This window comes from Panulirus ornatus, chromosome 12 (assembly GCF_036320965.1).
Source record: "Panulirus ornatus isolate Po-2019 chromosome 12, ASM3632096v1, whole genome shotgun sequence".
Lineage (NCBI taxonomy): Eukaryota > Metazoa > Arthropoda > Malacostraca > Decapoda > Palinuridae > Panulirus > Panulirus ornatus.
Window position 1 is genome coordinate 39925420 of NC_092235.1, and position 24912 is coordinate 39950331.

The 24912-nt window shown below is 40.9% G+C and overlaps 1 protein-coding gene across 1 annotated transcript in view; it reads left to right on the forward strand.

The window, feature by feature from the left end:
- The window catches only part of nclb (no child left behind), a 343194-nt gene that overhangs the window by 249576 nt on the left and 68706 nt on the right, over positions 1-24912 (forward strand). The window contains exon 10 of the mRNA XM_071667808.1: positions 4548-4638. Within this exon, the coding sequence (XP_071523909.1) occupies positions 4548-4638 (91 nt within the window). The remainder of the gene's footprint in view (positions 1-4547; positions 4639-24912) is intronic.

The following is a 24912-nucleotide window of genomic DNA, read 5'->3' on the forward strand; positions in this document are numbered from 1 at the left end:
CAACCCCGGTATACCACATCGGTCCAATTCACTCTATTCTTTGCCCTCCTTTCACCCTCCTGCATGTTCAGGGCCCGATCACACAAAATCTTTTTCACTCCATCTTTCCACCTCCAATTTGGTCTCCCTCTTCTCCTCGTTCCCTCCACCTCCGACACATATATCCTCTTGGTCAATCTTTCCTCACTCATTCTCTCCATGTGACCAAAACATTTCAAAACACCCTCTTCTGCTCTCTCAACCACGCTCTTTTTATTTCCACACATCTCTCTTACCCTTACGTTACTTACTCGATCAAACCACCTCACACCACACATTGTCCTCAAACATCTCATTTCCAGCACATCCATCCTCCTGCGCACAACTCTATCCATAGTCCACGCCTCGCAACCATACAACATTGTTGGAACCACTATTCCTTCAAACATACCCATTTTTGCTTTCTGAGATAATGTTCTCGACTTCCACACATTCTTCAAGGCTCCCAGAATTTTCGCCCCCTCCCCCACCCTATGATCCACTTCCGCTTCCATGGTTCCATCCGCTGCCAGATCCACTCCCAGATATCTAAAACACTTCACTTCCTCCAGTTTTTCTCCATTCAAACTCACCTCCCAATTGAATTGACCCTCAACCCTACTGTACCTAATAACCTTGCTCTTATTCACATTTACTCTTAACTTTCTTCTTTCACACACTTTACCAAACTCAGTCACCAGCTTCTGCAGTTTCTCACATGAATCAGCCACCAGCGCTGTATCATCAGCGAACAACAACTGACTCACTTCCCAAGCTCTCTCATCCACAACAGACTTCATACTTGCCCCTCTTTCCAAAACTCTTGCATTCACCTCCCTAACAACCCCATCCATAAACAAATTAAACAACCATGGAGACATCACACACCCCTGCCGCAAACCTACATTCACTGAGAACCAATCACTTTCCTCTCTTCCTACACGTACACATGCCTTACATCCTCGATAAAAACTTTTCACTGCTTCTAACAACTTGCCTCCCACACCATATATTCTTAATACCTTCCACAGAGCATCTCTATCAACTCTATCATATGCCTTCTCCAGATCCATAAATGCTACATACAAATTCATTTGCTTTTCTAAGTATTTTTCACACACATTCTTCAAAGCAAACACCTGATCCACACATCCTCTACCACTTCTGAAACCACACTGCTCTTCCCCAATCTGATGCTCTGTACATGCCTTCACCCTCTCAATCAATACCCTCCCATATAATTTGCCAGGAATACTCAACAAACTTATACCTCTGTAATTTGAGCACTCACTCTTATCCCCTTTGCCTTTATACAATGGCACTATGCACGCATTCCGCCAATCCTCAGGCACCTCACCATGAGTCATACATACATTAAATAACCTTACCAACCAGTCAACAATACAGTCACCCCCTTTTTTAATAAATTCCACTGCAATACCATCCAAATCTGCTGCCTTGCCGGCTTTCATCTTCCGCAAAGCTTTTACTACCTCTTCTCTGTTTACCAACTTATTTTCCCTAACCCTCGCACTTTGCACACCATCTCGACCAAAACACCCTATATCTGCCACTCTATCATCAAACACATTCAACAAACCTTCAAAATACTCACTCCATCTCCTTCTCACATCACCACTACTTGTTATCACCTCCCCATTTGCGCCCTTCACTGAAGTTCCCATTTGCTCCCTTGTCTTACGCACTTTATTTACCTCCTTCCAGAACATCTTTTTATTCTCCCTAAAATTTAATGATACTCTCTCACCCCAACTCTCATTTGCCCTTTTTTTCACCTCTTGCACCTTTCTCTTGACCTCCTGTCTCTTTCTTTTATACGTCTCCCACTCAATTTCATTATATATAGCACAAGGAAACAGATGAAAGAATGGCCCAACCCAACCACATACACATGTATATATATACACACGTCCACACACGCACATATACGTACCTATACATCTCAACGTATACATATATATACACACACAGACATATACATATATACACATGTACATAATTCATACTGTCTGCCCTTATTCATTCCTGTCGCCACCACGCCACACACGAAATGAAAAGACCCCTCCCCCCACATGTGCGCAAGGTAGCGCTAGGAAAAGACAACAAAGGCCACATTCATTCATATTCAGTCACTAGCTGTCACGTATAATGCACCAAAACCACAGCTCCCTTTCCACATCCACATCATGTGCCTCACCCCCTGCTGTAGCTTCAAATTCCACCCTTTCTTCATCATCTATTCACTACCTCCACAGTTGGATTCAAACAGTATTTTCAGTGCTATATCATGGCCAAATAAATCATGATAGCTAAATCATTTGTATATATCTTTCACTTTTACATGTATTGTTTTCACAAATAGAGATACCTGTTATTACTAAATGCACATCATGAGGTTCACTTACCCTCCACACTCCTCCACCTCCCATGCAGCACATCCACCAAGACACCTATGTGTTCCTTCAGCATCACACGCAGGTCATATGAAGTATGTTTGCTCACTTGCTTGCACATATTCTTTACTCTGACAGGTATATCAATCATTTTATAATGGAAAATAGAAATTTGAAGACAATATTTTTTGTCTTACTCATGATCTGCAATATTGCATTCAACCACTGTTTGATGGTTAAATTCTTCTTATCCACCACAGCTTTCTGTGCACCTTTATTTCTTCCTCTTACAAAACCCTCCTTTCAACTCCATATTTCCCTCTACCATCCATCCAAAACAGAATTGAAGCTCCAGTTTCATCACCCAGTTTGAGAGGATCTGTAGAAGGTTCAAAGGCAGGCAACAAGAAATAGATCTAAGTTACAGGGAGAAGTTAGCAGCCAAGGAGTTATCCATCCTGAAAGAAAGAAGGAAGAAGAGACAAAATAATATTTAGAGACTCGGTGAAGTAAATCATACTGACCAGTTCTCATAAACTCACAATACCAGGATAACTAGATGACATAAGAGGAAACTGGGTAAAAATGAAGTTGCAAACAATGTGAAAAATATTTCTGTAGTAAGAGGATTTTAGACATGTAAACAAGAAAGGAAACTGTAAATGCAGACAGTATGAATAGTTTAAAAGACCATATCACACAAAACAAAGTTTAAAAAATGGAACCCCATACATGCAAGATGGGAGACATGATTACAAATTTTGTGTTTCTTGGTGAAATCTACATGGTTTCTTGAAATCAACAAAGTTGCTACAAGAAGCAACAAGCTACAAAACATGAAATACTTTCATAGTAAGAATAATGCTAGTGATGAGACCATAAATGCAGACATTATAAATAAAATCAGAAACTTACGCAAGTAAAGAAAACTTAAAAATTTTGACCCCACACATTAAGAACTTCCTCCATGTATTAAAAAGGAAACTAAAACTATGCAGCTCTTTGAAATAGGAATAAAACACAAAAATAGAAGCTGGTGACTGAATTTGGTAAAGTGTTTGAAAGAAGAAAGTTAAGAGTAAATGTGAATAAGAGCAAGGTTATTAGGTACAGTAAGGTTGAGGGTCAAGTCAATTGGGAGGTGAGTTTGAATGGAGAAAAACTGGAGGAAGTGAAGTGTTTTAGATATCTGGGAGTGGATCTGGCAGCGGATGGAACCATGGAAGCGGAAGTGGATCATAGGGTGGGGGAGGGGGCGAAAATTCTGGGAGCCTTGAAGAATGTGTGGAAGCCGAGAACATTATCTCGGAAAGCAAAAATGGGTATGTTTGAAGGAATAGTGGTTCCAACAATGTTGTATGGTTGCGAGGTGTGGGCTATGGATAGAGTTGTGCGCAGGAGGATGGATGTGCTGGAAATGAGATGTTTGAGGACAGTGTGTGGTGTGAGGTGGTTTGATCGAGTAAGTAACGTAAGGGTAAGAGAGATGTGTGGAAATAAAAAGAGCGTGGTTGAGAGAGCAGAAGAGGGTGTTTTGAAATGGTTTGGGCACATGGAGAGAATGAGTGAGGAAAGATTGACCAAGAGGATATATGTGTCGGAGGTGGAGGGAACGAGGAGAAGAGGGAGACCAAATTGGAGGTGGAAAGATGGAGTGAAAAAGATTTGTGTGATCGGGGCCTGAACATGCAGGAGGGTGAAAGGAGGGCAAGGAATAGAGTGAATTGGAGCGATGTGGTATACCTGGGTTGACGTGCTGTCAGTGGATTGAATCAAGGCATGTGAAGCGTCCGGGGTAAACCATGGAAAGCTGTGTAGGTATGTATATTTGCGTGTGTGGACGTGTGTATGTACATGTGTATGGGGGGGGTTGGGCCATTTCTTTCGTCTGTTTCCTTGCGCTACCTCGCAAACGCGGGAGACAGCGACAAAGTATAAAAAAAAAAAAATATACACTCTTAAACACTGTCCTTAAATATGAATTTGATTGGGTAGTTGTAGTGTAGTCATATGACATGTGTATCAGTGTCCTGACTAATTCACTGATAACCATTATTAATTAAGAGATATTTAAATCATTACCTTATTTCGTATTAACAACGTATTATGTTTTAGGCTAGTACTGACCAAGGAACGGTGTTTGGCATTGATGTTCGAGAAGAAGCACCATTATGGACTCTGAACGCACATGAGAAAGCATGCACAGGTAAGATTTTACATCCCCTTTTCCATTGTGGTGATTTGAACTTGGATTATCAAGGACCAACTTGTCTTGTATTTTAAGGAAATAATTTTTAAGTTAGATTAAAACCTTTATGTTAAAACAATATCTTCAAACCTTAGACTTAAAGATATTCAGATAGCATTGTGATGATCTTTACCATAGTTAGGTAACACAATCTTAACTGGCCCTGGCTTCCACATCCTGTTGCTTCCTGCTGTTCACATTGTCCATGGCAGGAACACTGACTTGAAATTCAAGTGTTAGTCGTATCCAAGATGCAGAGCAGACAACTGTGTGAGACCAACCTTCCTGTAAGTAATCTCAGTTTGTATCAGTAAACTGCAATAGCTCTGTGTTTCAAGTTTTGAATATTTGTTATTTTTCTTCATTTCACATGACAATATCTGCTTGTGTTGTAGTGAATTATGTATATTATGTAATATGGAATCATTTTGTAGTCTCTTGAACACTTGGTCTCATGAACCAAATTCTCATAAAGCAAGATTATTATCATTAAGTAACATCGTTATTGTCATTAAGAGGAAAGGATGGAGCCAAGCAAGGAAATTTTTCTAAAGGCTCAGGCTGGGGTGTCTGAATGTGCATGGTTGCAAATATAGTGTAAAGAAGGGCATGGTAGGTACTATATTTGGTGAGAGAAACCTGGATGTTTTGGCTCAGATTTAAATAAAGTAAGAAGGTATAGTGGTTCAGGAGTGTTTATATGGTAAAGTTAGGGGTTAGTAAGAAAAAAAGAGCAAAGGAAAGTGTGCCATTTATGGTGAGGAATTAGTTGTTGGACATTGTCAGAGAGTGCAAGGAAGTTAATACTTGGTTGACATGGTTTAGAAGGAAAGTAGACCGTGTGAGGTGGGTGATTATTTTTTCATAGACAAGAGAGTTATTGGAATGAAGAAATCACAGGTACCTCTTTCTTAATTGAATGAGTACACTCTTGAAAAGTAGGCCATTGAAAAATATTCTGGTAGGTGAAACCTATTTTCCCAAACTCCTGTTATGTAATTAGATATTCCTACAGAAATGATTTTGGCCTCAAAACATTAAGGAATGATTAGAATGCAGAAAACCTTTTTTAAAAGCATACAAGATATGGTTTTGATATTTTTTGACAAGATGGAAATGATGATACTAAAAAGGCATAAAAGTAAAATTGAAGGGGACAGGAGAGTAAGAACTCTTCCCATGTATTTCTTACATGTTGCTAGAGGTGACTAAAAGGGGTGGGAGCAAGGGGCTGGAAATCCTTTCCTCCTTTCATTATCACTTTTGCAAAAAGAGGAACAGAAGAAAGATCCAAACTAGGGTTTTTAGATGAAATCAGGATAAGAAGGGAAAGATAGGTACAATTTTTAGTGAGAGAAATTTAGATTTTCCAGCTCCGAACAAGACTAGGTTGAAGGGAAAGGTGTTAAAGTGATTTGAAAGTGTTTGGGGAACAAAGTCTAGGGTTAGAGTGAGAGGAAAAACAGTTAGAGCCACTTCTGATGGATGAGCTGTGGGATTATGATAAAGAATGGAAGGATTAACTTGGAGTAGAATGAAAGTGTAATGTTAGAGATGGATGATTTTTTGCTTTCGTATCTGATAGTGAGACGAGTCAAGGAGAATGGGATGATTTTTGGAGTAGCTGAATATGTGCTTCGATGGTTTTGATGCAAAGAATCATATCTTGGTGTCAGGGGATGTGAATGCAAATGTGGGTGCCATGCCAGTTGAGGTTATAACTGAGATAGTATGGGGTATCAAGTGTAAATGGAAATGGAGAATGGTTTGTTGAATTGCTTGCTGATAAAGGATTGGTGGTTGGGAATACTTTTTATAAAAAAAAGATTTCATACTTAAGTGCACATGGGGTTTGGGGTCAGCAGGCATTATTGGATTATGTGCTAATTGATAAGAATACATAGGAAAGGTTGTTGGATATAGAGATGCTAAGATAGGCATCAGTTCAGATATTTGATTATTTCTGAGTGAAAATGAATCTGAAAGTTTGTTGAGGTACAGAGGAAATGACATGTAAAAGAAGTGGTGAAAGTGTGAGCTTGGAAAAGAGGCCTTTCTGCTGAGATACCATGAGAGATTGAATAAAAAGTGACATAAGATGATCACGGAATGATACCAGGGGAGTGGTAGAGGAGTGGAAGATGATTAAGGAAGCAGAGCTTGCATTTGCAGATGAAGTGTTTATTGTATGGAAAGTGGGAATTGAATGTACAAGAAATAGTTGTGGTTGGTGAAATGATGAATTTGAATTACCAGTGAAAGAAAAAAAAGAGAGGTGTATGGATGTTGCCTACAGGGAATGACTGAATTGATCAGGACATTTAGGAAAAAAAGTGGCAGAAGGTCAAGACATAGACTCATGAAATGAAAAAGAAGATAGATGAGAAATTGGGTGAGAAAGTATCAGTGAATTTCAGCATGAACAAGAGAAATGGATAGGACAGAGTTGAATAGTTTGAGGAGAATGAAAGAATGAATGAGAGTGACTTTGAAGGGAAAAGTTGGGGAAGTGGTGGTGGGCAAAGAGGTGAAAAAGATGCCACAGTTGAAATGGGTGAAGACATACAAAATGCTACAAAACAAAATGTAAACAACCCAAAGAACCAAAATTTATACTCTGACAAAATTGATTGGTGTGCAGTCAGTTATGAAGGACTATGGAACATAGATGATAAGATAGTGGATGTGCTGTGTTGAGAGAAGGTAGCATATGGAGCGAAAGAGTCCTTCAGATTGGTTTGGTAAAAAAGAGAGGAGGAAGTGAAAGCCTTGTGGATGATAAAGTGTGATAGGAGTGGATGGGATTGCATATAGTTTCTTAAGAAAAGGGGTGACTGTTTCTGATTAGTTATGGCTCATAGTGAGGTGCCTAAGACTGACTAGAAAAGTTTACTGAGAAGAGATGAAAAAGATATGGAGTGAGCATTTTAAAGGACTGATGAATATATTTGATTGCAGTTTAGTAGATGTGGTGTATTTAGGATGAGGAAGCATGCAAAGTAAGAGTCCTGCCAAATGTTTTGTAAAGAGAGAAGAGGTAGCAAAAGCCTTATATAAGATGAAGTGTGTCAAAGCTGCAGTAGGCCAGACTGCAGCTAAGTTCCTCAACAAAGGGGTGACAGGGTTTTTGATTGGCCGGTTAGGTTATTTTGTTTTAATGGCTCAAGATGAGGTAACAGAGGACTGGAAAAATGCATGTAATGTAGATTGCCCTTATGTAAAGACAAGGGGACAAAAGTGAATGTTCGAAATACAGAGGTTTAAGTCTGTTAAGTATCCCTGTTAAGGTGTATGGGAGAGTGGTTATTGAGAGTGTGGTGGCATACATGGAAATTCTTATCGGGGAGGACCAGTGTGGCTTTAGGAAAGATATAGGATGAACCATGTGTTTGTTTTGAAGAATTTGTATGGAAAATACCTGGAGAAGGAGAATGATTTGCATGTGATAATTATGGATCTGAAAAAGGCATTTTATGGGATTGACAGAGAGGCCTTGTTGAAGGTAAATAGGGTAAGCTATATCTCCGCTCATGATTCCAGTTCAAAGGTGGTGTTTTACTTATTCCAACAACTTTCTTGTTCTCAGGTTCAAGGGCCTTGAGTACCCAAACTTTGATGTTATATGGCTCAAGGTCTTTTCCCAAGCGACCACTCTTTATCTTTGTTTTGCATACTGCTCTCTTAATTCTACAAATTTTATATCTTTCTTTGACTATCTAAACTCCTGCCATGAGACTGTGCCATTCTCTCATCTGCTAACCAAGATCCTCTTCCAAGGGGATTTCAACATTCTCCATTGGGAATTCCTGAATTCCTCCCATATGAATAGTGGAAGGATTGAATCCTTTAAATTCCCTATTCTCAGGGAAGATTATATCCCACTCTCCCTCTATATTCCTGACTGCTTTGACCACTATCCTAATATTCTTGAACTGTTTTTCACCTCTAATCCTTTATGCTGTAAATACACAATCTTGCCCCCAATTGGCTCATTTGACCACACTTTCATAAACGTAGAAGGCGACTAAAGGGGACGGGAGCGGGGAGCTAGAGACCCTCCCCTCCTTGTATTTTAACTTTCTAAAAGTGGTGATGTGAGAAGGAGATGGAGTGAGTATTTTGAAGGTTTGTTGAATGTGTTTGATGATAGAGTGGCAGATATAGGGTGTTTTGGTCGAGGTGGTGTGCAAAGTGAGAGGGTTAGGGAAAATGATTTAGTAAACAGAGAAGAGGTAGTAAAAGCTTTGCAGAAGATGAAAGCCGGCAAGGCAGCAGGTTTGGATGGTATTGCAGTGGAATTTATTAAAAAAGGGGGTGACTGTATTGTTGACTGGTTGGTAAGGTTATTTAATGTATGTATGACTCATGGTGAGGTGCCTGAGGATTGGCGGAATGCGTGCATAGTGCCATTGTACAAAGGCAAAGGGAATAAGTGTGAGTGCTCAAATTACAGAGTTATAAGTTTGTTGAGTATTCCTGGTAAATTATATGGGAGGGTATTGATTGAGAGGGTGAAGGCATGTACAGAGCATCAGATTGGGGAAGAGCAGTGTGGTTTTAGAAGTGGTAGAGGATGTATGGATCAGGTGTTTGCTTTGAAGAATGAATGTGAGAAATACTTAGAAAAGCAAATGGATTTGTATGTAGCATTTATGGATCTGGAGAAGGCATATGATAGAGTTGATAGAGATGCTCTGTGGAAGGTATTAAGAATATATGGTGTGGGAGGCAAGTTGTTAGAAGCAGTGAAAAGTTTTTACCGAGGATGTAAGGCATGTGTACGTGTAGGAAGAGAGGAAAGTGATTGGTTCTCAGTGAATGTAGGTTTGCGGCAGGGGTGTGTGATGTCTCCATGGTTGTTTAATTTGTTTATGGATGGGGTTGTTAGGGAGGTGAATGCAAGAGTTTTGGAAAGAGGGGCAAGTATGAAGTCTGTTGTGGATGAGAGAGCTTGGGAAGTGAGTCAGTTGTTGTTCGATGATGATACAGCGCTGGTGGCTGATTCATGTGAGAAACTGCAGAAGCTGGTGACTGAGTTTGGTAAAGTGTGTGAAAGAAGAAAGTTAAGGGTAAATGTGAATAAGAGCAAGGTTATTAGGCACAGTAGGGTTGAGGGTCATTCAATTGGGAGGTAAGTTTGAATGGAGAAAAACTGGAGGAAGTAAAGTGTTTTAGATATCTGGGAGTGGATCTGGCAGCGGATGGAACCATGGAAGCAGAAGTGAATCATAGGGTGGGGGAGGGGGCGAAAATCCTGGGAGCCTTGAAGAATGTGTGGAAGTCGAGAACATTATCTCGGAAAGCAAAAATGGGTATGTTTGAAGGAATAGTGGTTCCAACAATATTGTATGGTTGCGAGGCGCGGGCTATGGATAGAGTTGTGCGCAGGAGGATGGATGTGCTGGAAATGAGATGTTTGAGGACAATGTGTGGTGTGAGGTGGTTTGATCGAGTAAGTAATGTAAGGGTAAGAGAGATGTGTGGAAATAAAAAGAGCGTGGTTGAGAGAGCAGAAGAGGGTGTTTTGAAATGGTTTGGGCACATGGAGAGAATGAGTGAGGAAAGATTGACCAAGAGGATATATGTGTCGGAGGTGGAGGGAATGAGGAGAAGTGGGAGACCAAATTGGAGGTGGAAAGATGGAGTGAAAAAGATTTTGTGTGATCGGGGCCTGAACATGCAGGAGGGTGAAAGGCGGGCAAGGAATAGAGTGAATTGGATCGATGTGGTATACCGGGGTTGATGTGCTGTCAGTGGATTGAATCAGGGCATGTGAAGCGTCTGGGGTAAACCATGGAAAGTTGTGTGGGGCCTGGATGTGGAAAGGGGGATATGGTTTCGGGCATTATTACGTGACAGCTGGAGACTGAGTGTGAACGAATGGGGCCTTTGTTGTCTTTTCCTAGTGCTACCTCGCACACATGAGGGGGGGAGGGGGATGGTATTCCATGTGTGGCGAGGTGGCGATGGGAATGAATAGGGGCAGACAGTGTGAATTGTGTGCATGGGTATATATGTATATGTCTGTGTGTGTATATATATGTGTACATTGAGATGTATAGGTATGTATATTTGCGTGTGTGTGTGTACATTGTGTATGGGGGTGGGTTGTGCCATTTCCTTCGTCTGTTTCCTTGCGCTGCCTCGCAAACGCGGGAGACAGCGACTAAGCAAAATAAAAATAAAAAGGGGGAAACGGTAGGAGTCATGCGGGGAGTGCTCATCCTCCTCAAAGGCTCAGATTGGGGTGTCCAAATGTGTGTGGATGTAACCAAGATGAGAAAAAAAGGAGAGATAGGTAGTATGTTTGAGGAAAGGAACCTGGACGTTTTTGGCTCTTGAGTGAAATGAAGCTCAAGGGTAAAGGGGAAGAGTGGGTTGGGAATGTCTTGGGAGTAAAGTCAGGGGTTGGTGAGAGGACAAAAGCAAGGGAAGGAGTAGCACTACTCCTGAAACATGAGTGGTGGGAGTATGTGATAGAGTGTAAGAAAGTAAAGTCTAGATTGATATGGATAAAACTGAAAGTGAACGGAGAGAGATGGGTGATTATTGGTGCATATGCACCTGGGCATGAGAAGAAAGATCATGAGATGCAAGTGTTTTGGGAGCAGCTGAATGAGTGTGTTAGTAGTTTTGATGCACAAGACCAGGTTATAGTAATGGGAGATTTGAATGCAAAGGTTAGTAATGTGGCAGTTAAGGGAATGGTTGGTGTACATGTGTTCAGTGTTGTAAATGGAAATGGTGAAGTGCTTGTAGATTTGTGTGCTGAAAAAGGACTGGTGATTGGGAATACCTGGTTTTAAAAGAGAGATATACATAAGTATATGTAAGTAGGAGAGATGGTCAGAAAGCGTTATTGGATTATGTGTTAATTGATAGGCATGGGAAAGAGAGACTTTTGGATGTTAATGCGCTGTGAGGTGCAACTGGAGGGATGTCTGATCATAATTTTGTGGAGGTGAAAGTGAAGATTTGTAGAAGTTTTCAGAAAAGAAGGGAGAATGTTGGGGTGAAGAGAGTGGTGAGAGTGAGTGAGCTTGGGAAGGGACTTGTGTGAGGAAGTACCAGGAGAGACTGAGTACAGAATGGAAAAAGGTGAGAACAAAGGACATAAGTGGAGTGGGGGAGGAATGGGATGTATTTAGGGAAGCAGTGATGGATTGCACAAAAGATGCTTGTGGCATGAGAAGCATGGGAGGTGCAGGAGGTCAAGAGAAAGGTGGAAGAGGTGAAAAAGAGGGCAAATGAGAGTTGGGGTGAGAGAGTATCATTAGATTTTAGGGAGACTGAAAAGAAGGAGGAGGAAGGAGGTAAATAAAGTGCGTAAGACAAGGTAACAAATGGGAACATCGGTGAAGGGGGCTAATGGGGAGGTGATAACAAGTAGTGGTGATGTAAGGAGATGGAGTCAGTATTTTGATGGTTTGTTGAATGTGTTTGATGATAGAGTGGCATATATAGAGTGTTTTGGTCGAGGTGGTGTGCAAAGTGAGAGGGTTGGGGAGAATAATTTGGTATACAGAGATGAGGGAGTAAAAGCTTTGCGGAAGATGAAAGCCGGCAAGGAAGCAGGTTTGGGTGGTATTGCAGTGGAATTTATTAAAAATGGGGGTGACTGTGTTGTTGACTGGTTGGTAAGGTTATTTAATGTATGTATGACTCATGGTGAGGTGCCTGAGGATTGGCGGAATCCATGCATAGTACCATTGTACAAAGGCAAAGGGGATGAAAATGAGTGCTCAAGTTACAGAGGTATAAGGTTGTTGAGTATTCCTGGGAAATTATATGGGAGGGTATTGATTAAGAGGGTGAAGGCATGTACAGAGCATCAGATTGGGGAAGAGCACTGTGGTTTTAGAAGTGGTAGAGGATGTGTGGATCAGGTGTTTGTTTTGAAGAATGTATGTGAGAAATACTTAGAAAAGCAAATGGATTTGTATGTAGCCATTATGGATCTGGAGAAGGCATATGATAAGAGTTGATAGAGATGCTCTGTGGAAGATATTAAGAATATATGTTGTGGGAGGGAAGTTGATAGAAGCAGTGAAAAGTTTTTATTGAGAATGTAAGGCGTGTGTACGAGTAGGAAAAGAGGAAAGTGATTGGTTCTCAGTGAATGTAGGTTTGCGACAGGGGTGCGTGATGTCTCCATGGTTGTTTAATTTGCTTATGGATGGGGATGTTAGGGAAGTAAATTGAAGAGTTTTGGAGAGAGGGGCAAGTATGCAGTCTGTTGTGGATGAGAGAGCTTGGGAAATGAGTCAGTTGTTGTTCGCTGATGATACAGCACTGTTGGCTGATTTGGGTGAGAAACTGCAAAAGCTGGTGACTGAGTTTGGTAAAGTGTGTGAAAGAAGAAAGCTGAGAGTAAATGTGAATAAGAGCAAGGTTATTAGGTACAGTAGGGTTGAAGGACAAGTGAATTGGGAGGTAAGTTTGAATGTAGGAAAACTGGAGGAAGTGAAGTGTTTTAGATATCTGGGAATGGATTTGGCAGCGGATGGAACCATGGAAGCAGAAGTGAATCATAGGGTGGGGGAGAGGGCGAGTTCTGGGAGCGTTGAAAAATGTGTGGAAAGCGAGAACATTATCTTGGAAAGCAAAAATGGTTATGTTTGAAGGAATAGTGGTTCCAACAATGTTATATTGTTGTGAGGTGTGGGCTATGGATAAAGTTGTGCGGAGGAGGGTGGATGTGCTGGAAATGAGATGTTTGAGGACAATATGTGGTGTGAGGTGGTTTGATCAAGTAAGTAATAATAGGATAAGAGAGATGTGTGGTAATAAAAAGAGTGTGGTTGAGAGAGCAGAAGAGGGTGTTTTGAAATGGTTTGGTCACATGGAGAGAATGAGTGAGGAAAGATTGACCAAGAGGATATATGTGTCAGAGGTGGAGGGAATGAGGAGAAGTGGGAGACCAAATTGGAGGTGGAAAGATGGAGTGAAAAAGATTTTGAGTGATCGGGGCCTGAACATGCAGGAGGGTGAAAGGCGTGCAAGGAATAAAGTGAATTGGAATGATGTGGTATACCAGGGTCGACGTGCTGTCAATGGATTGAACCAGGGCATGTGAAGCGTCTGGGGTAAACCATGGAAAGTTCTGTGGGGCCAGGATGTGGAAAGGGAGCTCTGTTTTTGGTACATTAATACATGACAGCTAGAGACTGAATGTGAAAGAAAGTGGCCTTTGTTGTCTTTTCTTAGGGCTACCTCGTGCTTATTTGTGGGGAGTGGGTGGTTATTTTCAGGTGTGGCGGGTTGGTGATGGGAATGAATAAAGGCAGACTGTGAATTATGTTCATGTTTATATATGTATATGTCTGTGTGCGTACATATATGTATATATTGAGATGTATAGGTGTGTATATTTGTGTGTGTGGATGTGTATGTATATACATGTGCATGTGGGTGGGTTGGGCCATTCTTTTGTCTGGTTCCTTGCGCTACCTCGCTAATGCGGAAGACCGACAAAGCAAAATAAAATATAAATAAATGATAAAATATAAATAGATAAATATATATATATTTTTTCCCAGGGAATAGTAGAGAAAGAATACTTCCCACGCTTTCCTCACATGTCGAAGAAGGCAATTGAAAGGGATGGGAGCGGGTTCCTGGAAACCCTCCCCTCCTTGTATTTCAACTTTCTAAAAGGGGAAACAGAAGAAGGAGTCATGCGGGGAGTGTTCATCCTCCTTGAAGGCTCTGACTGGGGTGTCTAAATGTGTGTGGCTGTAACCAAGATGAGAAAAAAGGAGAGATAGGTAGCATGTTTGAGGAAAGGAACCTGGATGTTTTGGCTCTGAGTGAAATGAAGCTCAAGGGTTTTGGGGAAGAGTGGTTTGGGAATGTCTTAGAAGTAAAGTCAGGGGTTAGTGAGAGGACAAGAGCAAGGGAAGGAGTAGCACTACTCCTGAAACAGGAGTGGTGGGAGTATGTGATAGAGAGAGTATGTGATAGAGTGTAAGAAAGTAAACTATAGATTGATATCGGTAAAACTGAAAGTGAATGGAGAGAGATGGGTGATTATTGGTGCATATGCACCTGGGCATGAGAAGAAAGATCATGAGAGATGAGTGTTTTGGGAGCAGCTGAGTGAGTGTGTTAGCAGTTTTGATGCACGAGACCGGGTTATAGTGATGGGTGGTTTGAATGCAAAGGTGAGTAATGTGGCAGTTGAGGGAATAATTGGTGTACTTGGTGTGTTCAGTGTTGTAAATGGAAATGGTGAAGAGCTTGTAGATTTATGTGCTGAGAAAGGACTTGTGATTGGGAATACCTGGTTTAAAAAGAGAGATATACATAAGTGTACTTATGTAAGTAGGATAGATAGCCACAAAGCGTTATTGGATTACGTGTTAATTGATAGGCGCACGAAAGAGAGACTTTTGGATATTAATGTGCTGAGAGGTGCAACTGGAGGGATGTCTGATCGTTATCGTGTGGAGGTGAAAGTGAAGATTTGTAGAGGTTTTCAGAAAAGAAGAGAGAATGTTGCGGTGAAAAGAGTGGTGAGAGTAAGTGAGATTGGAAAGGAGACTTGTGTGAGGAAGTACCAGGAGAGACTGAGTACAAAATGGAAAAAGATGAGAACAACAGACGTAAGGGGAGTGGGGGAGGAATGGGATGTATGTAGGGAAGCAGTGATGGCTTGCACAAAAGATGCTGTGGCATGAGAAGCATGGGAGGTGGGCAGATTAGAAAGGGTAGTGAGTGGTGGGATGAAGAAGTAAGATTATTAGGGAAAGAGAAGAGAGAGGCATTTGGATGATTTTTGCAGGGAAATAATGCAAATGAGTGGGAGATGTATAAAAGAAAGAGGCAGGAGATCAAGAGAAAGGTGCAAGAGGTGGAAAAGAGGGCAAATGAGAGATGGGGTGAGAAAGTATCATTAAATTTTAGGGAGAAAAAAAGAAGCTTTGGAAGGAGGTAAATAAAGTGCGTAAGACAAGGGAACAAATGGGAACTTCAGATAAGGGGGCTAATAGGGAGGTGATAACAAGTAGTGGTGATGTTAGAAGGAGATGGAGTGAGTATTTTGAAGGTTTGTTGAATGTGTTTGATGATAGAGTGGCAGATATAGGGTGTTCTGGTGGAGGTGGTGTACAAAGTGAGAGGGTTAGGGAAAATGATTTGGTAAACAGGGAAGAGGTAGTAAAAGCTTTGCGGAAGACGAAAGCCGGCAAGGCAGCTGGTTTGGATGGTATTGCAGTGGAATTTGTTAAAATAGGGGGTTACTATATTGTTGACGGGTTGGTAAGGTTATTTAATGTATGTATGGCTCAAGGTGAGGTGCCTGAGGATTGGCAGAATGCTTGCTTAGTGCCATTTTACAAAGGCAAAGGGGATAAAAGTGAGTGCTCAAATTACAGAGGTATAAGTTTGTTGAGTATTCCTGGGAAATTATATGGGAGGGTATTGATTGAGAGGGTGAAGGCATGTACAGAGCATCAGATTGGGGAAGAGCAGTGTGTTTTCAGAAGTGGTAGAGGATGTGTGGATCAGGTGTTTGCTTTGAAGAATGTATGTGAGAAATACTTAGAAAAGCAAATGGATTTGTTTGTAGCATTTATGGATCTGGAGAAGGCATATGATAGAGTTGATAGAAATGCTCTGTGGAAGGTATTACGAATATATGGTTTGGAAGCAAGTTGATAGAAGCAGTGAAAAGTTTTTATCAAGGATGTAAGGCATGTGTACTTGTATTAAGAGTGGAAAGTGATTGGTTCTCAGTGAATGTAGGTTTGCGGCAGGGGTGTGTGATGTCTCCATGGTTATTTAATTTGTTTACGGATAGGGTTGTTAGGGAGGTGAATGCAAGAGTTTTAGAAAGATGGGCAAGTGTGCAGTCTGTTGTGGATGAGAGAGCTTGGGAAGTGAGTCAGTTGCTGTTCACTGATGATCCAGCGCTGGTGGCTGATTTGAGTGAGAAACTGCAGAAGCTGGTGAGTGAGTTTGGTAAAGTGTGTGAAAGAAGAAAGTTGAGAGTAAATGTGAATAAGAGCATGGTTGTTAGGTACAGTAGGGTTGAGGGTCAAGTTAATTGGGAGGTAAGTTTGAGTGGAGAAAAACGGAGGAAGTGAAGTGTTTTAGGGGTCTCGGAGTGGATTTGGCAGCGGATGGAACCATGGAAGCAGAAGTGAATCTTAGGGTTTGAGAAGGTGAAAATTCTGGGAGTATTGAAGAATGCGTGGAAGTCGAGAACATTATCTCGGAAAGCAAAAATGGGTATGTTTGAAGGAATAGTGGTTCCAATAATGTTATATGGTTGCGAGGCGTGAGCTATGGATAGAGTTGTGCGGAGGAAGGTGAGTGTGCTGGAAATGAAATGTTTGAGGACAGTATGGTGTTTGAGGTGGTTTGATCGAGTAAGTAATGATAGGGTAAGAGAGATGTGTGGTAGTAAAAAGAGTGTGGTAGAGAGAGCAGAAGAGGGTGTTTTGAAATGGTTTGGTCACATGGAGAGAATGAGTGAGGAAAGATTGACCAAGAGGATATATGTGTCAGAGGTGGAAGGAACGAGAAGTGGGAGACCAAATTGGAGGTGGAAAGATTGAGTGAAAAAGATTTTGAATGATCGGGGACTGAACATGGAGTAGGGTGAAAGGCATGCAAGGAGTAGGGTGAATTGGAACGATATGGTCTACCTTAGTCGACGTGCTGTGAATGGATTGAACCAGGGCATGTGAAACATTTGCAGTAAACCATGGAAAGTTCTGTGGGGGCCTGGATGTGGAAAGGGAGCTCTGGTTTTGGTGCATTATTACATGACAGCTAGAGACTGAGTGTGAACGAATATGGCCTTTGTTGTCCTTTCCTAGCACTACCTTACACACATGAGGGGGAGGGGGTTGTTATTTCATGTGTGGTGGGTTGACGATGGGAATGAATAAAGGCAGACATTATGAATTATGTACTTGTGTATATATGTATATGTGTTTGTGTGTATATGTAAGTATATGTTGAGATGTATAGGTATATATATTTGCGTGTGTGGACATGTATGTATATACATGTGTATGTGGGTGGGTGGGCTATTCTTTCGCCTGTTTTCTTGCGCTACCTCGCTAACACGGGAGACAGCGACAAAGTATAATAAATGAATAAATAAATGATTTATTGCAACTGCTTTTTCCCCTCCAGCAGTCTCTTCTAAATGTAAATATTTACACCTCAACAAAGTTGACTGGAATAACTTATTAGAATTGTTTTCTTGCTTACCTTGTTAAAGTTACTGTCTTATATGGTGATGCTTCTGTCTCCACCAAATACATAGAAGAGGTTGTTCTTGTGATAACAGAAGATTTTATCTCTTCTTTCTATGAGATAACCCCTTTCTCCTATCCTTGGTTTAACTGTCCCTTTTTTGAGGCCATCCAGGCAAGGGACCAGGCATATCAGGTTTGGAGAAACTCTCCCACCTCTAACTCTCATTCGGCATTTATCACTACCTGTACTCATTGCAAGTTTGTTATCCGTGAGGCAAAGTGTTGCTTTATTCAGAGGAAGTGTGATAACCTCTCCTAGTCAGCCACTGATAAGTCTTTGTGTCATTAGTAAGGGCATCACAATCAACCTCTTTTACTTTACCTTTCCTTCACATTTCTGTTCCAACAGTACTATAGCTTTCTCTCTCATATACAAGGCAACTCTCTTTGGCTCCCACTTCTTTAACTCTTCCTTGGATGACTAACATTCCCTTACCTCTCTGATGCTCCTGTCACTAACCCTATGTACTTTCCTATAATCTCTTTTCAAAAACTGTCCTAAAAGCAGTCTTTCTTTTGGTCCTGTTGGTAATCAGTCTCTGTGCAGAAAGAGTTTGCTTCTGAACTTGGAGTTGTGTGAACCTGTCTTCTGTTTCTTTATGTAAGCCAGAACTTTCTCTTCCTCTTGAAAGCATTCATTGGTACAGCTGGGAACATATATTCCTCAACACTTTTTAGTGGAGAATAGTGACATTTGGCAATTCAGGTGGAGTAAACATATAGCAAAGAGTATTTTTTCATAAATGAATGAGTGTAACATCATTCAGATTTGTAACAGATGTGATGATTGGCTGAAAAGATTTTCTCCTTGTAATACTTTATATCCAGGTGAAAGCAAATATACAGATATCTAAACTATAAAGTTATATTTTATATACTGATGGAAAATGTAAAATCAGTACAAGAGCAAACAGAGTTCATTGCAAATAACCCAAAAAGATTGACTTTGCCATCATCGTATACTGTCTGTCCCCTTCTTACGATAATCCATACATACAACCGGAAATCATATTTGAATTGAAAAGTATATGTAAATATAAGAATTAAGCTCGGTCATAGGTCTGCCAGTGCTGATGGCTGCTTGTGTATGATAGTGACTGTCAGATGATATCCTAGCATTGTGTACATCATGGCATATCTCTCAGATACCATTCGTTAAGCACAAATCATTCCAGTGAATCTACGAAATTTTCATGCTGGATTAAACCATTTTTGTATTAAACCCTAAAGAAGATGACGAGCAAGAGGAAATCCCATCATATGTTGATAGATCTGGCAAGAAGCCAAGGAAGATGCTCGATTTGGAATTGAAAATAAAATTAATCATCCACTATGAAGGAGGGAAAAAGTTGATTTGGTTGCACGTGATCTTCAGTTGTCCCACTCGACGGTTTTCACGATTTTGAAAGACAAAGAAAAAGTACGTGAAGAGTTGAAAGGTTCAGCAAGTATGAAGTCGAAGATATAACAAATCAACAACAAGGGCCTTGGATGGAAGATCAAATTAAAAAATGTGTACCACTAAGCTTACAACAATTCAGGCAAAGGCTAGAAGTCTTTTTGAGACTCTGAAGGAGTGAACAAGCAAAGATTACATCGAGAACTTCACAGCAAGTCATGGTTGGTTCAATAAATTTAAAAGAATATAAAGTTTGCTCAACGCTCGAGTCACAGGTGAAGCAGCAAGTGCTGATGAAGGAGCTGCCGAAAAGGTAGAAAATAAACCAAAGAATCTTTTTTTTCATGAAAAATCAAAGGGTGATTTAAAAAGGTGTTGTTCATAAAACTGGTTAAACAAAAATGAGATAATCATGATAGAACTTGTGTAACGTAAAAATTGAAAATGATGAAATATGAGCTAATGAACCGTAAATAAAAGGTAAAAAGAAACTGCAGAATCACATGATAAAGCTGGTTAAGAAAAAATGAGATGATCTTGATAGAAATTGAGTAGGATAAAAGAATGCTATACAGGTATATGAATTCTACATTCCATGTTGACATATATCCGACTTGCATCTATTTTGAGATCCGATCAGTGAATCACAACAGAACTTGGACGTATGTCAGGGATGGATAGTATCATACACCACACCTGTTGTTGAACCAACATGATTATATTAAAAAATGTCTGAACTGTACTATATGTTTTGTGGAAACAAATAAGGATTCTTTTAAAGAAATAGACAACTGAAACCATATTCACTTTGTATAAGGTTTGATATTCCTGTCTTCTGCTTTACAGTTATGCCACACACACACACACACACACACACACACACACACACACACACACACACACACACACATATGGCCAGATGGTTTCATTTTCCATTGAAAAACCATTTCCTTAGGTTATCCAATTTATTTCATTTTATAACTATTTTAACGCCAAAAATGATTCTATTTCAAAATCTGTATGTGAGTGAAAAGGGGAATAAGGAAACCCTTGAAAAGAAGATACAAATTTAGAAAACTGTATACGAATGTCAGTGTTTGAGGAAGTGACATCAAACCAAGGTGTGAAAGAGGCTACTGGTCCATAGTGGCATACTTACCACATGCGTGACTTGCATGATGGATCGTTGCCAAGCCAAGGAAGAATTGCAGGATGAGGGAAAGTGGCCTTTGTATAACTGAAATAGCCCGCCAGGTTGGTATATCTTGGAACACTGTTTACAAATGGGTAAAATGATGGGAGGAGGAAGGTGAGCCTCAGAATTAGGCCAGATTGGATGCCTCCAAGAAAATAAGTTAGGAACAAGATGAACACATTAAGGAAGCTGCAGATATAAACCTCATTCACCAATGCAGTGAGAATAAGAGAAGAATTAGACTTCGATGTGACCAAAAACAGTTAGATGTGACAGTTAGAAGGTGAATTCATTCTACTGCTATTCATCATAAAATGCCTACTAAAAAAGTGCCTCAGTTAGAACAACACTTTGGGGCCCTTCTACAGTTTGTACAAGAGTACATGTATCAGGGAAGGGATTTCTAGGGTCATGTTATATTTACTGATGAGAATACCTGATCAACTTCTCACAGTATTTGGAGAAGGTCATGCTTCCAACTGCTCATGTCTATGTTCTCCCATACCCAAAAAGGATTGTTTTTATGCAGGACAGCTGTCCTGTTCATACTGCCAGGGCTGTGAAGTGGTGGTTCCAAGAGCAAAGGAACACTTGATCTTCTCCCATGGCCCACAAAAGGTTGTGACCTCAACCTGAAAGAAAACATCTAGACTACTATAATCAATGCTTAGGAACCAGCATTGGAAAAGACCTTGCAACAATTACTAAGTCGCACAAGAGGTAAATGGGAGGTCATTAAACAGAAACAATGGATCGTATACAGTTATGTTGCCTAATTGCCTTAAAGGCTTTATGACATCATGGACAAAGAAGGTGGACAGATGAGGCACTACTTGCTTGCATTTTATGTATTATATTTTGTTGCAATTTATTATTTATTCTAGTATTTTCCATTATTTTTTTTTTTTTTTTTTTTTTTTGCTTTGTCGCTGTCTCCTGCGTTTGCGAGGTAGCGCAAGGAAACAGACGAAAGAAATGGCCCAACCCACCCCCATACACATGCCTTGATTCAATCCATTGACAGCACGTCAACCCCGGTATACCACATCGCTCCAATTCACTCTATTCTTTGCCCTCCTTTCACCCTCCTGCATGTTCAGGCCCCGATCACACAAAATCTTTTTCACTCCATCTTTCCACCTCCAATTTGGTCTCCCTCTTCTCCTCGTTCCCTCCACCTCCGACACATATATCCTCTTGGTCAATCTTTCCTCACTCATTCTCTCCATGTGACCAAACCATTTCAAAACACCCTCCTCTGCTCTCTCAACCACGCTCTTTTTATTTCCACACATCTCTCTTACCCTTACGTTACTTACTCGATCAAACCACCTCACACCACACATTGTCCTCAAACATCTCATTTCCAGCACATCCATCCTCCTGCGCACAACTCTATCCATAGTCCACGCCTCGCAACCATACAACATTGTTGGAACCACTATTCCTTCAAACATACCCATTTTTGCTTTCCGAGATAATGTTCTCGACTTCCACACATTCTTCAAGGCTCCCAGAATTTTCGCCCCCTCCCCCACCCTATGATCCACTTCCGCTTCCATGGTTCCATCCGCTGCCAGATCCACTCCCAGATATCTAAAACACTTCACTTCCTCCAGTTTTTCTCCATTCAAACTCACCTCCCAATTGAATTGACCCTCAACCCTACTGTACCTAATAACCTTGCTCTTATTCACATTTACTCTTAACTTTCTTCTTTCACACACTTTACCAAACTCAGTCACCAGCTTCTGCAGTTTCTCACATGAATCAGCCACCAGCGCTGTATCATCAGCGAACAACAACTGACTCACTTCCCAAGCTCTCTCATCCCCAACAGACTTCATACTTGCCGCTCTTTCCAAAACTCTTGCATTCACCTCCCTAACAACCCCATCTATAAACAAATTAAACAACCATGGAGACATCACACACCCCTGCCGCAAACCTACATTCACTGAGAACCAATCACTTTCCTCTCTTCCTACACGTACACATGCCTTACATCCTCGATAAAAACTTTTCACTGCTTCTAACAACTTGCCTCCCACACCATATATTCTTAATACCTTCCACGGAGCATCTCTATCAACTCTATCATATGCCTTCTCCAGATCCATAAATGCTACATACAAATCCATTTGCTTTTCTAAGTATTTCTCACATACATTCTTCAAAGCAAACACCTGATCCACACATCCTCTACCACTTCTGAAACCACACTGCTCTTCCCCAATCTGATGCTCTGTACATGCCTTCACCCTCTCAATCAATACTTTCCCATATAATTTGCCAGGAATACTCAACAAACTTATACCTCTGTAATTTGAGCACTCACTCTTATCCCCTTTGCCTTTGTACAATGGCACTATGCACGCATTCTGCCAATCCTCAGGCACCTCACCATGAGTCATACATACATTAAATAACCTTACCAACCAGTCAACAATACAGTCACCCCCTTTTTTAATAAATTCCACTGCAATACCATCCAAACCTGCTGCCTTGCCGGCTTTCATCTTCCGCAAAGCTTTTACTACCTCTTCTCTGTTTACCAACTCATTTTCCCTAACCCTCGCACTTTGCACACCACCTCGACCAAAACACCCTATATCTGCCACTCTATCATCAAACACATTCAACAAACCTTCAAAATACTCACTCCATCTCCTTCTCACATCACCACTACTTGTTATCACCTCCCCATTTGCGCCCTTCACTGAAGTTCCAATTTGCTCCCTTGTCTTACGCACTTTATTTACCTCCTTCCAGAACATCTTTTTATTCTCCCTAAAATTTAATGATACTCTATCACCCCAACTCTCATTTGCCCTTTTTTTCACCTCTTGCACCTTTCTCTTGACCTCCTGTCTCTTTCTTTTATACGTCTCCCACTCAATTTCATTTTTTCCCTGCAAAAATCGTCCAAATGCCTCTCTCTTCTCTTTCACTAATACTCTTACTTCTTCATCCCACCACTCACTACCCTTTCTAATCAACCCACCTCCCACTCTTCTCATGCCACAAGCATCTTTTGCGCAATCCATCACTGATTCCCTAAATACATCCCATTCCTCCCCCACTCCCCTTACTTCCATTGTTCTCACCTTTTTCCATTCTGTACTCAGTCTCTCCTGGTACTTCCTCACACAAGTCTCCTTCCCAAGCTCACTTACTCTCACCACCCTCTTCACCCCAACATTCACTCTTCTTTTCTGAAAACCCATACAAATCTTCACCTTAGCCTCCACAAGATAATGATCAGACATCCCTCCAGTTGCACCTCTCAGCACATTAACATCCAAAAGTCTCTCTTTCGCGCGCCTGTCAATTAACACGTAATCCAATAACGCTCTCTGGCCATCTCTCCTACTTACATAAGTATACTTATGTATATCTCGCTTTTTAAACCAGGTATTCCCAATCATCAGTCCTTTTTCAGCACATAAATCTACAAGCTCTTCACCATTTCCATTTACAACACTGAACACCCCATGTATACCAATTATTCCCTCAACTGCCACATTACTCACCTTTGCATTCAAATCACCCAACACTATAACCCGGTCTCGTGCATCAAAACCACTAACACACTCATTCACTTGCTCCCAAAACACTTGCCTCTCATGATCTTTCTTCTCATGCCCAGGTGCATATGCACCAATAATCACCCATCTCTCTCCATCAACTTTCAGTTTTACCCATATTAATTGAGAATTTACTTTCTTACATTCTATCACATACTTCCACAACTCCTGTTTCAGGAGTAGTGCTACTCCTTCCCTTGCTCTTGTCCTCTCACTAACCCCTGACTTTACTCCCAAGACATTCCCAAACCACTCTTCCCCTTTACCCTTGAGCTTCGTTTCACTCAGAGCCAAAACATCCAGGTTCCTTTCCTCAAACATACTACCTATCTCTCCTTTTTTCACATCTTGGTTACATCCACACACATTTAGGCACCCCAATCTGAGCCTTCGAGGAGGATGAGCACTCCCCGCGTGACTCCTTCTTCTGTTTCCCATTTTAGAAAGTTAAAAAAAATACAAGGAGGGGAGGATTTCTGGTCCCCCGCTCCCGTCCCCTCTAGTCGCTTTCTACAACACGCGAGGAATGCGTGGGAAGTATTCTTTCACCCCTATCCCCAGGGATAATATACATATATATATACACACACACACACATACACACACACATGCACATATACACACACACACATACATATATATACATGTGAAAAATGTAAGAAACAATTTAGAAAACTGAAACTTCTAGCTTGAAATGAAATGAAAAAATGAATGTCACATAATGGTTCAACCTCTGGCTATGGAAAGGAAATGTTTAATTTATTTACACAAACGTCAATA